The sequence below is a fragment of the Mesoplodon densirostris genome, chromosome 5 (genome assembly GCF_025265405.1).
Source record: "Mesoplodon densirostris isolate mMesDen1 chromosome 5, mMesDen1 primary haplotype, whole genome shotgun sequence".
Taxonomy (NCBI): Eukaryota; Metazoa; Chordata; class Mammalia; order Artiodactyla; family Ziphiidae; genus Mesoplodon; species Mesoplodon densirostris.
This window is the reverse complement of record NC_082665.1, coordinates 107109244-107124524: the sequence shown is the minus strand read 5'-3', so window position 1 is coordinate 107124524 and position 15281 is coordinate 107109244. Positions and strand designations below refer to the sequence as shown.

General features: G+C 36.8%; 2 protein-coding genes across 5 annotated transcripts in view; one reads left to right on the top strand and one right to left on the bottom strand.

Moving 5' to 3' along the window:
- Positions 1-15281, bottom strand: part of VPS8 (VPS8 subunit of CORVET complex) — a 293886-nt gene that overhangs the window by 258174 nt on the left and 20431 nt on the right. For all 4 annotated transcript variants that reach the window (XM_060099245.1, XM_060099244.1, XM_060099247.1 and 1 more), the window contains exons 5-7: positions 7920-8013; positions 3036-3068; positions 2012-2066 (exon numbers count right to left, since the gene is read on the bottom strand). In XM_060099245.1, coding sequence (XP_059955228.1) covers positions 2012-2066; positions 3036-3068; positions 7920-8013 — 182 coding nt within the window. The remainder of the gene's footprint in view (positions 1-2011; positions 2067-3035; positions 3069-7919; positions 8014-15281) is intronic.
- On the top strand, positions 11474-12096 carry LOC132491232 (large ribosomal subunit protein uL22). The gene has a single exon (XM_060100101.1). It carries the CDS (start codon positions 11505-11507, stop codon positions 12057-12059), a length of 555 nt encoding a protein of 184 aa, XP_059956084.1. The 5' UTR covers positions 11474-11504; the 3' UTR covers positions 12060-12096.

Genomic DNA, 15281 nt, shown 5'->3' with positions numbered 1-15281 from the left:
TGTACATGTCACTTAACCTCTCTGGTTCTCAATCACCTCATATGTAAATAAGGGGATTGAACTAAAAGTCCTTTGAAGATCCTTTCCCAGAATTCTATCAATCTGATACCAACTATGCCCTCATAGGAAAACAAGCATTCTTACACATGATAGGAGAGCAAGCTGGTAAAACTTTCTAGAAGGCAATTAGGCAGTATACATCAGAAGTGCTTAAAATGTTCATACCCTGACCTACACAAGCCCACTTTTAGTAATTTGTCCTGAGGAAGTAATCATGTGCACAAAAATGCAGTTACAAAGATGTTCATCACTCTACTTTTTGGTTAGAAACAACCTAAATGTCTTATAGTAGGAAATGATTAAGTAAAACGTGGCCATTAAAAATGATGTTACACAGAAACAGACTCACAGACATAGAAAACAAACTTACGGTTACCAAAGGAGAGGGGGAGGGGTAAATTAGAAGTTTGGGATTAGCAGATACAAACCACCATATATAAAATAGATAAACAACAAGGTTCTACTGTATAGCATAGGGAACCATATTCAATATCCTGTAATAAACCATAATGGAAAAGAATATGAAAAAGAATATATATATATATAAACTGAATCACTTTGATGTACACCAGAAACACAATACTGTAAATCGATCATACTTCAATTTAAAAAAAAAAAGCTAATAACTTAATACAGAAAAAAATTATGTTACAGATGACTAATAATCACATGGAAAGATGTTCATTATAATGAAAATGCAGGTTACAAATTAACATGATCCCATTTGGGGGTGTGTACATATATATACACACATGTACAGGAAAAAAGATTAGAAGGTCATACAGAAATGTTAGGAATTATTCCTGGATGGCAGAATTTGGTGTATCTTCAAACTTGTGCTCATCTAAATTTTTTATTATGAACACATATTATGGAATAAGAAAAAATTATTGTTTAAAGAATCAATTCTAAAGTTCTCTCAAGAGAATTATATTTTTGTTTCCATTCTTCTCATCCCCAGACAATAAAACTTTATTATTTATACCAATCGCCTTTGAAAAGACTAGGTGTTAAAAACATAGATAAATAAGGCTTTTGGCATAATGGAAAATTTATAAATAGGAAGTCAAATTGTTCAAAAACAAGGGAAAATAATTAGTTATTCACTCATATGATAAATAAAAATGCAAGGCCCACACAGATCAAACTGTGGTTCTGCTATTAAGGTCTTTCCAGGTAATTCTTATACAATATCCTGTAGAGTCCTTACTAAAATACAGTGTCATCAGGAATTCCATTTAAGAAAGTTGCAAAGGACTTAAGATCCATAGAGAACACTAAAAATGACAGGAAAATATTATCTAGTAGTTTTTAAGTAAACAGAACAAAATGTTCTGCTCATAGTATTGAATGCAAAAGCAAAGAAAGATTAAAACTAGGTTTATTTAGTCTCACGTAGGAAAAAAAAATGAGAAAATACTTAGGACTATCACCTACCATACAAATAAAACTAGCTAAGTTCTCTTCTCAACCAAAAAAAGAAAGTGATTATGGGCTAACGTTTTTTCAGTTTAGAGGGATTTACAATGTAAATGAAAAAAACTTACTGTCAGTAAGAGTTACTGAAAATTTCTGAGAAAGCCTGGGAATCTCTTTCCCTGAAGATCTTTTCAAATACCTACTACTCAGATATGATTTAGAATAAAACATTAGCACCACCACAAACCAGAGGCAGACAAAATGACAACCTCTCAACTTTATATCCCTTTTGTCTAGGTCTGCAGAGAGTCAAAAGATATGATATGATAGCTTATAAAATTCATAAAGAAGAAAATAAACTTGCAATGAGCAACAAAATGAAGCTGAGTCAAGTAATTTTTAACTACTTTTCAAATTTTTCTGGCTTTTTTCAAAAAAATAAAGTTTACTATATAAACTGTGATTAAAAGATATTATTTAAAAAACCCAAATACTTAACATTTAAAATAAGGAAAGTAGTTAGAAAATTTACCAAATATTAAAGCCAATCCATGAGATGTACCCACTGCTATCAGACTCGACACTGCCTGAGAACAAAAGAGAAGATTACATTTTAAGACATTACAAGGATCTTGAAATAATCAGAATTGAATTTGCTGGTTTTCTTTCCTCTAAGCACCAGATAACATACCAACTATTATAAATAAGGAAAATTTCATCTAGGAGGCAAAACAGGAAATGAAACTCAGTACATCTTATTTCTGGGAATCCCTCTAAATTTACTCTAAGGGTAACAATATTAAAATATCATATGTTCAACATTATAGGCAAAAAAATGCCACTTAACTTCCTCTAAAGCAATTTTTTGAAAAACTCAGGGGTCCACACAAAGTAAGAGGCACTTATGCTCCCCAACCAAGAGCCTCCTATGAGGTGTGGGAAAGGGACAAGAAAGCCCTTCTCCAGCTTATTCACAGGAGCCAAAAGGCAAGAGAAATACTCAAAACCCAGCCCACTTCCTCACCAATTGACTATCTAATAAGAAAGCTACAGGAGGCAGCTGGAAATAGTTGAAAATAGAAAAGAGGGCACTAGTGTGCTTTCAATATCCCCCAGTTCTCTATAATCACTCCACAGATTTACTATTTGGCAGGCTTGGCAATGGAGTTAGTTCAGAGCTGTTAAGTGTACTATTTACCACAAAGTGATTTTACCAAACACTGTTTTCCACTCCCTAGAACCAAAGCGAGGCCAAGTCACAGAAGGAGCAAATATACTTGGGCAGGGTAGTACCACATACAAATAAACTGGGAAAAGGCTAATCATTATTTTTCTTAAGAAACAAAACAAAAAAAGAAAACTGAAAAGTAACAATACACTAGAAAGAATGAGAACATTCAACACGGACAAATTTTAAACCTGATTACTGGCAGTAAATGACATGAATTAATTATCACAAAATTTATGTAATAACTTTGAATATCGGAAGAATAAATCTAAGAATACCTGATCAAATAGAAAGCTTACCTTTAAAGGATTATTTAAAGTATACTTACAATTGCTGTAGGCAAGCCAGCATCTACTTTGTCCTAAATAAAATTTAAAGAAAAAGTATTTGAAAAGACATTCCCATTTTTAAGCAGAAAATGGTACAAGGCCCTCTCTTTACATATACAATTCAGACAAGAGGTAGAACCATCATTTCTGCCCCCCAAATAAGAGAAACTACAAAAGTTGTATATACCAACAAAATATAAAGAGCACAAGAATAGATCATTTTCTTTTACTGCTTCAGGAAGGGTACTGATTATAAATGAAAATGTAAAGGAAAAGAGAGAGGAAAGAGATTCTATTTTCAATAATGTGAATAAACTATAAGTACTATGGATCACAATGGTAAGAGTACATAAAGACTTTAAAAACGGAAACATTCTTCCTCTAAGTAGGAGCTTCCTACCCAGCAGATTATAAAATAACCCCTAAATAAAAACCATCAGCCATAAAAAGAAACGAAATTGAGTTATCTGTAGTGAGGTGGATGGACCTGCAGTCTGTCATACAGAGTGAAGTCAGAAAGAGAAAAACAAATACCGTATGCTAACACATATATATGGAATCTAAAAGAAAAAAAAATGGTTCTGATGAACCTAGGGGCAGGACAGGAATAAAGACGCAGACGTAAAGAATGGACTTGAGGACGGGGGGAGGGGGAAGGGTAAGCTGGGATGAAGTGAGAGAGTGGCATGGACATATATACACTACCAAACGTAAAATAGATAGCTAGTGGGAAGCAGCCGCACAGCACAGGGAGATCAGCTCAGTGCTTTGTGACCACCTAGAGGGGTGGGATAGGGAGGGTGGGAGGGAGACGCAAGAGGGAGGAGATATGGGGAGACATGTATACGTATAGCTGATTCACTTTGCTATACAGCAGAAACTAACACACCATTGTAAAGCAATTATACACCAATAAAGATGTTAAAAAAATTAAAAAATGAAAGGCAAAAATAAATAAAATAATTTTAAAAATAAAAATAAATAAATAAAAGCCAGAGCAGGGTATATTCAGTCAGAATAAGAAAATCAAAACTTAAGTGCTAGTGCCAGCTCTTTACCAGTGACTATGTGACCTCGGCACAGCCACCTAACCCTTCTGAGTATTAGTCCCCTTACCTACCTGTTTGCGGAAAAGGTAAACACTGCCCTAGCTACCACCATGAGTTGTCCTGAGGATCAAATTAAATGTAAAGTATCCTATAAATGTAAGGGTGTCTACTAATATTTGGTACTTTTGTAGCTTTAAATAATAACAAGGGCTTTCAGTGACTAGAACTGTAGTAGCAAAGAGCTTTCAAATGCATTTGTCACATTATTTGATACTCAAACCAGGAGAGATGGATCAAACAAGTAGTATTATTCTGATTTTCCAGATTAAGAAAACAGATTGGGCTTCCCTGGTGGCGCAGTGGTTGAGAGTCCGCCTGCCGATGCAGGGGATACGGGTTCGTGCCCCGGTCTGGGAAGATCCCACATGCCGCGGAGAGGCTGGGCCCGTGAGCCATGGCCGCTGGGCCTGTGCGTCCGGAGCCTGTGCTCCGCAATGGGGGAGGCCACAACAGTGAGAGGCCCGCGTACAGCAAAAAAAAAAAAAAAAAAAAGAAAACAGATTAAGATTCTTAAGATTCAGATTAAGTTTCAAAGAGCTTAAATTGACTCACCCACAATTATTCAGGAAGTGGTAGACTATGTCTAAAATTCAGGGTTTCCATTCCCAGACCAGGCTCTTTGGATCACTTCTGTATTTCTTTTCTGTCTGTCCCTGTCAATGTGCTCAATTCATTATTATAATCTCTCAGAAGGCAGAATCTATTACATCCAACTTTACAGAGCTTCCCAGGAACTAACCTAAAAAACTTACACCAGGGCATGGAACTCTGAGGAAGAACAATCACCAACGCTGCTATGTACAACGTTCTGGATAGTAGGATATACTCAACTTTGTGTGGATGTGTGTGTGTAAAGGATGCCTAACATAATGCTGAACAATAAAGAAACATGCAACAAATGTTTGATAAATGATTGATTTGTGTCCTGGACAGGGAAAAAGAATGAGCCAGCAGATGAAGAACATAAACTATATTCAAACTGGAACCTGAAAAATGCAATTGGAAGTCAGCTAACTTTCAAAGCTAAAACCCACAGATGTGGGAAGCAATTTAGAGGATGTATGAATAGAATTTTAGTGCTGGTGTTACGGCATCTAAGGATAGTGATTCTCAAAAGCCACGGTGCATTAGAATCACCTGGGATACCCGTTAAAATGCAAATCCCTAGCTACACTTCTAGAACTAGATTCCAATTCAGGAGGTCTGGGATGGTGCCCAGGAATCTGTATTTTCATAAGTACCCTAGGAGATTCTTATACAATGGACACATTTTGCAAAAACACTATGCTAAGGTACGCCCGTTATCTTAAGTGATCATAAAATGATAAATATCCTTTAAAATTAATTTGAATCAATTTTTTAACATCTTTATTGGAGTATAATTGCTTTACAATGGTGTGTTAGTTTCTGCTTTATAACAAAGTGAATCATCTATACATATACATATATCCCCATATCTCTTCCCTCTTGCGTCTCCCTCCCACCCTCCCTATCCCACCCCTCTAGGTGGTCACAAAGCACCAAGCTGATCTCCCTGTGCCATGCGGCTGCTTCCCACTAGCTATCTATTTTACCTTTGGTAGCGTATTTTAAATATAGTCACATGTCACATTACTTTGAGGAGGATTCCAAAATTAAACAATGAGGTTCACAACTCCAAAAGTTTCATCTCTCCTAAGTGTTCTCCAGGCACAGACTACAAGGCCATGATGATCAATGCCCTAGGCAGCCCTAAACAACATCACTATCCACATGGCTGAAAGCATTACTGAACAGCTATTCAGGAGAGATACCCCAAAATATAACTAGCTTTACATGTTAATAAACCAACCATCACAGAAAAGCATACAATTTAAATTGAGCTGGTAATACAAAATTAGGAAAGCAGAGTATGAAGACTGTCACAAGAAAAGCAGTTTTCATTTTAACATACCAAAGGAGCTCAGCCATGGCAATGAAATAAGAACAGAATGCAAACACTCTGGGATTTATTACAATTTTTCCCTCCTCTTCAAGAGAAAGGAGAAACCCTTTTAAATAACAGATTTATCTAATCATTGTTCAATGTCTGAGTTTTAGTTCAGTCTCCATTATTCAAAATATTTTTAAAACTGCACAGGTGGGTCAAATGACTGTTCTGGTTCATCTTGATTTTGAAAGGAATGAATTTCATCACCTACATCAGGATTAAATTCAGAAAACGTCATGGAAATGTAATCCTCAACAGGTGGTTCCCATTCTAGCAAATATGAGCTACTCTCCACCTACAAGAGAAAGGACAATTGCCCAGGTTTCCTCCATTGCTTGACTATCTCTCTATTTAAATTGACTTCATGATATATGAGCTGGGTCAGGGTATACCAACTGCCCGCAGAGAACACTTTTTCTTTCTTTCTTTTTTATTGTTTCTTTGGGGGGTTTTTGGTTGTTGTTTTTTGGGGGGGGTTTGTGTGTGTTTTTTGTGTTTGGTTCGGTTTCTGCAATAAGAGTTTTCTCTAATAAACCTGAAGATTACAATGTGGTTATGGTGTCATGATGCCACTTCTGTATCAATCTCTTACCCTTGTGAAAAATCAAAACTTTGTCCAAACTGAATATGCAAAATACCAATTAAACTCCAGGAAAAGAACATAAAAACATATCAAAGTTCCTGGGGTATGAATCTGTCATCATCATCATTATTATTACTATTATTATTTACAGAATCTATATACTGAATTCAGAAAACCAAAACTGAAAGACTGCATAAAACTACAGGCCTTGAGGCCAAAGGAAAATTTGATAAAACATACCCGAATCAGCATCTATTGTCTTGATGGACTATTAAATATTTCTGCACTTAACACAGTACTCTAAATCATTTCCAAAAAAGACACAGATATTCTGTTCCAGCTATTATACACTGGCCACATTCACCAATACCACCCTCATTTCACAACAAAGAAGCAGTAGACTTATGGGGTTTCCCTGGTGGCACAGTGGTTGAGAGCCCGCCTGCCGATGCAGGGGACATGGGTTCGTGCCCTGGTCTGGGAAGATCCCACATGCCGCAGAGCAGCTGGGCCCGTGAGCCATGGCCGCTGGGCCTGCACGTCTGGAGCCTGTGCTCCGCAACGGGAGAGGCCACAACAGTGAGAGGCCCACATACCGCAAAAAAAAAAAAAAAGAAAAAAGAAGCACTAGACTTGGGAGCCAAAAACCCCAATTTTGAGTAACTGCTCTGCTATCTCCTAACCCAATGATGTAAGACAAGTTAATGTCACCTCTCTGAGCCTGTCTTCTCATTTGTAAAATAGGATATGGCTTTCCCTACTTTCAAAGTTGTTAAGAGTATATGAAATAAGGTACATGAAAAGACTTGTGAATTATAAAAAAATCACTCAGTTGCAAAAGATTCTGATCAATCATTTCTCCATATGAAAAGACTAAAAAAACAAGCACTCTACCTCAACCAAATACACAAGACGGCAACTAAACTGAAAAGGAATTTAAAGAAAAAGCAGATAGTGTTTCTTTTAGGCTTGCTGCCATATTTCATTTAGGCACACCCGAGACTCTGGGCAGACCTTTATTTCATGGCTGCACTAATTTCTATGTCAAGATGTGTAGCTATGTCTTATGAGTCAAAAATAATCACACAAAACCCATGAAAGCCAGATTCTATTTTTCTTAAGCCTCGGGCCAAGAGAAGTGCTGTGCTTTTTTTTATGCTCATTCCTACTTCATTATGCCATTGCAGGTTATAAAGCTGGGGGAAGAAAACAAAATACTTACAGCTGCAGACACTATTTGGGCAGAAATTCCCTTCAAAAGTGAATGTCGCATAACTGATCCATGGAGTGAAAAAGAATCAGGTAATTTCTTCTTTCTTAAAAAGAAAAAAAAAGGAAAATGTTTAAGAATTGGAAAAAAAATTGAAGAGGCAGGGTCTGTAAAACTTTGAAAGAAGAAAAAATAAAAACAAGAAAAGCATAAAAGACTGTATTACTTTGTTAGCTCTGGTTTGCAAAGAGGTATAAAATCTAACAGTCTCACGTTAAAATGTACTGAATCCACCCTGAACCTCAAAGAAGCACAAGCAGGAAAATGAATAAAGCCACCATTTCTTTTTCACTGATTCAACCTGTTCCTTGCCCACCTTAAGAAATAAGCAAGAGGTTCTGCTACTCATCAGAAGGTTGCCTACAGAGCACCCCTGCTCACATGTCTACATTATCTCTACCTGCCTTCCACCTTTGCCACCTTTCTTGCCCTCCTGTTGTCTGTAACGACCCTCTCATTCTCCAACCAACTGCCTCAAATTCCCTACTCATTACTTATTCTCTGATGCTCCTTTCACTTAACCTACTCATCACTGTACAAAAAATAATTTAACTTTTAACCAAACATTGAACACCTACTCTATGTGACTAAACGTATGTTCTGGGAATACAAAAATAAGAAGGTCAAAGTTCCTACTCTCAAGGACCTCATATCCTAGCTAGAGGGACTAATGAGTAATTCACTCTTAAATTAAAGGATAAATGTTAGAAAAGAAAAATAAATAAAGCACTATAGAAACGAAATGAAGAGTTTAATCCTGTTTATTAGGGAGCTATTAGGGACAGCTATAGAAAAGAAAAGGCATCTAAGCTGGCCCTGATAGATAACTAGGAGTCTGTCAGACAACAAAAAAGCACAAGCAAAAATATGAAGATGTGGGGCTTCCCTGGTGGCGCAGTGGTTGAGAGTCTGCCTGCCGATGCAGGGGACACAGGTTCGTGCTCCGGTCCGGGAAGATCCCACATGCCGCAGAGTGGCTGGGCCCATGAGCCATGGCCGCTGAGCCTGCGTGTCCGGAGCCTGTGCTCCGCAACAGGAGAGGCCACAACAGTGAGAGGCCCGCGTACCACAAAAAAAAAAAAAAAAATTGAATTTGTAATGGTGCACAGTGTGTGGGGAATGTGAGTACACAAAAGGCATGGACCAGGAGGACAGGAGAGGGAGTGCTCAGAGATTATGTCAAAATGGTAAGCAGGGTTCAGACAGATGCCATGCAAAGCAGTTCTGACATTCTATGTAGGCAAAAAGAAGACACCACAGCTTTTAAGCAGGTAGTGACCAAATCGTCCAAAACATTTATGTTATAATGGTTCCATACAAATTTTAGGATTGTTTTTTCTGTGAAAAATGTTATTGAGATTTTGATAGGGATTGCACTGAATCTATACATGGCTGTGGGTAGTATGAACATTTTAATTAATCCATGAACATGGGATATCTTTCCATTTGTGTTTTTAATTTCATTCATCAATTCTTATAATTTCTGTGTACAGCTCTTTCACCTCCTCGTTCCTAAACTTATTCCTAAGTATTTTATTGCTTTTGATGCCACTGTAAATGAGATTTTTATTACTTTTTTATATATTTCATTGTTAGTTTATAGAAACACAACTGATCCAAATCAGTCAAAGTAACCTTGAGAAAGAAGACCAAAGCTGGAGGCATCACACTTCCTGATTTCAAACTCTATTTCAAGCTACAGTAATCAAAACAGGATGGTACTGGTATTAAAAAAGACACATAGATCAACGAACAAAATAGAGAGCCCAGAAATAACCACTTGCATATATTGTCAACTAATATTTGACAAAGCAGCCAAGAACACTCAATGAGGAAAGAATATTCTCTCCAATAAATGGTGCTAGGAAAACTGGGTAATCACATGCAGAAGAATGAAACTGTACCCCTACCTTATACCACTCACAAAGATTAAACAGATTAAATACTTAAACATAAGACCTGAAACCACAAAACTCTTAGAAAAAAACAAAGGGAAAAACCTCCTTGACAGTGGTACTGGCAGCAATTTTTTGGTTATGTATGAAACCAAAAACACAAGCAACAAAAGCAGATATACATATAATATATATAAATATATATAAATGGGACTACCTCAAACTAAAAGGCTTCTGCACAGCTAAAGAAACAATCAAAAAATGAAAAGGCAACCTATGGAATAGGAAAAAATATCTGCAAACCATTAACCCCATAAGGGGTGAATAACCAAAATATATAAACAACTCTTATAACTCAAGAGCAAAAAACAATCTGAGTAAAAAAATGCACAGAGGACCTAAATAGGCATTTTTCCAAGGAACACATACAGATGGCCAACAGGTACATGAAAAGGTGCTCAACATCACTAAGCATCAGGGAAAACCACAATGAGATATCATCTCATATCCATTAGTATGGCTATTATCAAAAAAACAAAAGATAAGCATTTGTGAGGATGCAGGGAAAAAGGAATCCCCAGACACTGTTGGTGGGAATGTAAATTGGTGCAGTCACTATGGAAAACAGCATGGAGGTCCCTCAAAAAATTAAAACTAGAACTACCATGTGATCCAGCAATCCCACTTCTGGGCTGTATATTCAAAGGAAACAAAATCACTATCTCAAAGAGATATCTGCACTCTTATGTTCATTGCAGCATTATTCAAAATAGCCAAGATACAGAAACAACCTAAGTTAAATGTCCATCTACAGATGAATGGATACAGATGTGTATGCACATACATACACACACACACACAAAAAAATGGAATATTATTCAGCCATGAGAAAGAAGGAAATCCTGCCATTTGTGACAACACTGATGGACATTGAGGGATTATGCTACTAGAAATAAGTCAGACAGAGCAGGACAAATACTGTATGATCTCACTTATAGTAGAATTTTAAAAAGCCAAACTCACAGAAAAAGAGACTAAAATAGTGACATCCAGGGGCAGGGGGAAATACAGAGATGCTGGTCAAAGGGTATAAACTTCCAGTTTTAATATGAGTAAGTTCTGGGGATCTAATATACAGCATGGTGACTATAACAACACTGTGTTATATACTTCAAAGTTGCTAAGAGAGTAGATCTTAGATGTTCTCACTGCCAAAAAAAAAACAGGCTAATTATGTGAGGTGATAAGTAACCCTTCTGTGGTAATCATTTCACAATATATACATATATCAAAGAATCACACAGAGGGCAGACAGCAGAAGCAAGAAGAATTACAATACTGCAGCCTGTGGAACAAAAACCACATTCACAGAAAGACAGACAAGATGAAAAGGCAGAGGGCTACATACCAGATGAAGGAACAAGATAAAACCCCAGAAAAACAACTAAATGAAGTGGAGATAGGCAACCTTATAGAAAAAGAATTCAGAATAATGATAGTGAAGATGATCCAGGACCTCGGAAAAAGAATGGAGGCAAAGATCGAGAAGATGCAAGAAATGTTTAACAAAGACCTAGAAGAATTAAAGAACAAAAAAACAGAGATGGCTTTTCCGGTCAGCGGCCTGAGGTGACCTCTAAAAATGGTTCGCTATTCACTTGACCCAGAAAATCCCACAAAATCATGCAAGTCGAGAGGTTCAAATCTTCGTGTTCACTTTAAGAACACTCGTGAAACAGCCCAGGCCATTAAGGGTATGCATATCCGAAAAGCCACCAAGTATCTGAAGGATGTCACTTTAAAGAAGCAGTGTGTGCCATTCCGTCGTTACAATGGTGGAGTTGGTAGGTGTGCCCAGGCCAAACAGTGGGGCTGGACGCAGGGTCGGTGGCCCAAAAAGAGTGCTGAATTTTTACTGCACATGCTCAAAAATGCAGAGAGTAATGCTGAACTTAAGGGCTTGGATGTAGATTCTCTGGTCATTGAGCATATCCAGGTGAACAAAGCCCCCAAGATGAGGCGCAGGACTTATAGAGCTCATGGTCGGATCAACCCATACATGAGCTCTCCGTGCCACATTGAGATGATCCTTACTGAAAAAGAACAGATTGTTCCTAAACCAGAAGAGGAGGTTGCCCAGAAGAAAAAGATATCCCAGAAGAAATTGAAGAAACAAAAACTTATGGCCCGGGAATAAATGCTGCAAAAAATAAATGCAAATAAAAGTAAAAAAAAAAAAAAAAAAAAAAAAAAAAAAAAAAAAAAACAGAGATGAACAATACAACAACTGAAATGAAAACTACACTAGAAGGAATCAATAGCAGAATAACTGAGGCAGAAGAACAGATAAGCGACCTCGAAGACAGAATGGTAGAACTCACCGCTGTGGAACAGAATAAAGAAAAAAGAATGAAAAGAAATGAAGACAGCCTAAGAGACCTCTGGGACACCATTAAATGCAACAACATTCGCATTATAGGGGTCCCAGAAGGAGAAGAGAGAGAGAAAGGACCAGAGAAAGTATTTGAAGAGATTATAGTCGAAAACTTCCCTAACATGGGAAAGGAAATGGCCACCCAAGTCCAGGAAGCGCAGAGAGTCCCATACAGGATAAACCCAAGGAGAAAAATGCCGAGACACATAGTAATCAAATTGGCAAAAATTAAGGACAAAAAAAATTATTAAAAGCAGCAAGGGAAAAATGACAAATAACATACAAGGGAACCCCCATAAGGTTAACAGCTGATTTCACAGCAGAAAATCTACAAACTAGAAAGGAGTGGCATGATATACCTAAAGTGATGAAAGGGAAGAACCTAAAACCAATATTACTCTACCCGGCAAGGATCTCATTCAGATTCGATGGAGAAATCAAAAGTTTTACAGACAACCAAAAGCTAAGAGAATTCAGCACCACCAAACCAGCTCTACATCAAATGCTAAAGGAAGTTCTCTAAGTGGGAAACACAAGAGAAGAAAAGGACCTACAATAACAAACCCAAAACAATTAAGAAAATGGTCATAGGAACGTACATACTGATAATTACCTTAAACGTGAATGGATTAAATGCTCCAACCAAAAGACACAGGCTTGCTGAATAGATACAAAAACCAGACCCATATATATACTGTCTACAAGAGACCCACTTCAGACGCAGGGACACATTCAGACTGAAAGTGAGGGGATAGAAAAAGATATTTCATGCAAATGGAAATCAAAAGAAACCTGGAGTAGCAATACTCATATCAGATAAAATAGACTTTAAAATAAAGAATGTTACAAGAGACAAGGAAGGACACTACATAACGATCAGGGGATCAATCCAAGAAGAAGATATAACAATTATAAATATATATGCACCCAACATAGGAGCACCTCAATACATAAGGCAACTGCTAACAGCTATAAAAGAGGAAATCGACAGTAACACAATAACAGTGGGGGACTTTAACACCTCACTTACACCAATGGACAGATCATCCAAAATGAAAATAAATAAGGAAACAGAAGCTTTAAATGACACAAGAGTCCAGATAGATTTAATTGATATTTACAGGACATTCCATCCAAAAACAGCAGATTACACTTTCTTCTCAAGTGCGCACAAAACATTCTACAGGATAGATCACATCTTGAGTCACAAATCAAGCCTCAGTGAATTTAAGAAAATTGAAATCATATCAAGCATCTTTTCTGACCACAACGTTATGAGATTAGAAATGAATTACCTGGAAAAAAATGTAAAAAACACAAACACATGGAGGCTAAACAATACATTACTAAATAACCAAGAGATCACTGAAGAAACCAAAGAGAAAAATCAAAAAACACCTAGAGACAAATGACAATGAAAACATGATGATCCAAAACCTATGGGATGCAGCAAAAGCAGTTCTAAGAGGGAAGTGTATAGCTATACAAGCCTACCTCAAGAAACAAGAAAAGTCTCAAATAAACAATCTAACCTTACACCTAAAGGAACTAGAGAAAGAAGAACAAACAAAACCCAAAGTTAGCAGAAGGAAAGAAATCATACAAATCAGAGCAGAAGTAAATGAAATAGAAACAAAGAAAACAATAGCAAAGATCAATAACACTAAAAGCTGGTTCTTTGAGAAGATAAACAAAATTGATAAACCATTAGCCAGACTCATCAAGAAAAAGAGGGAGAGGACTCAAATCAATAAAATTAGAAATGAAAAAGGAGAAGTTACAGATACCGCAGAAATACAAAGCATCCTAAGAGACTACTACAAGCAACTCTAGGCCAATAAAATGGACAACCTGGAAGAAATGGACAAATTCTCAGAAAGGTATAACGTTCCAAGACTGAACCAGGAAAAAACATAAAATATGAACAGACCAATCACAAGTAATGAAATTGAAACTGTGATTAAAAATCTTCCAACAAACAGAAGTCCAGGATCAGATGTCTTCACAGGTGAATTCTATCAAACATTTAGAGAAGAGCTAACACCCATCCTTCTCAAACTCTTCCAAAAAATTGCAGAGGAAGGAACACTCCCAAACTCATTCTATGAGGCCACCATCACCCTGATACCAAAACCAGACAAAGATACTACAAAAAAAGAAAATTACAGACCAATGTCACTGATGAATATAGATGCAAAAATCTTCAACAAAATACTAGCAAAGATAATCCAACAACATATTAAAAGGATCATACACCATGATCAAGTGGGATTTATCCCAGGGATGCAAGGATTCTTCAATATATGCAAATCAATCAATGTGATACACCATATTAACATATTGAAGAATAAAAACCAAATGATCATCTCAATGGATGTAGAAAAAGCTTATGACAAAATTCAACACCAATTTATGATAAAAACTCTCCAGAAAGTGGGCATAGGGGGAACCTACCTCAACATAATAAAGGCCATATATGACAAACCCACAGCGAACGTCATTCTTAATGGTGAAAAACTGAAAGCATTTCCTCTAAGATCAGGAACAAGACAAGGATGTCCACTCTCGCCACTATTATTCAACATAGTTTTGGAAGTCCTGGCCACCACAATCAGAGAATAAAAAGAAATAAAAGGAATACAAATTGAAAAGAAGATGTTAAACTGTCACTGTTTGCAGATGGCATGATACTATACATAGAGAATCCTAAAGATGCCACCAGAAAACTACTAGAGCTAATCAATGAATTTGGTAAAGTTGCAGGATACAAAATTGATGCACAGAAATCTCTTGCATTTCTACACACTAATGATGAAAAATCTGAAAGAGAAATTAAGGAAGCACGCCCATTTACCATTACAACAGAAAGAATAAAACACCTAGGAATAAACCTACCTAAGGAGGCAAAAGAGCTGTATGCAGAAAAGTATAAGACAGTGATTAAAGAAATTAAAGATGATACTAACAGATGGAGAGATATACCAT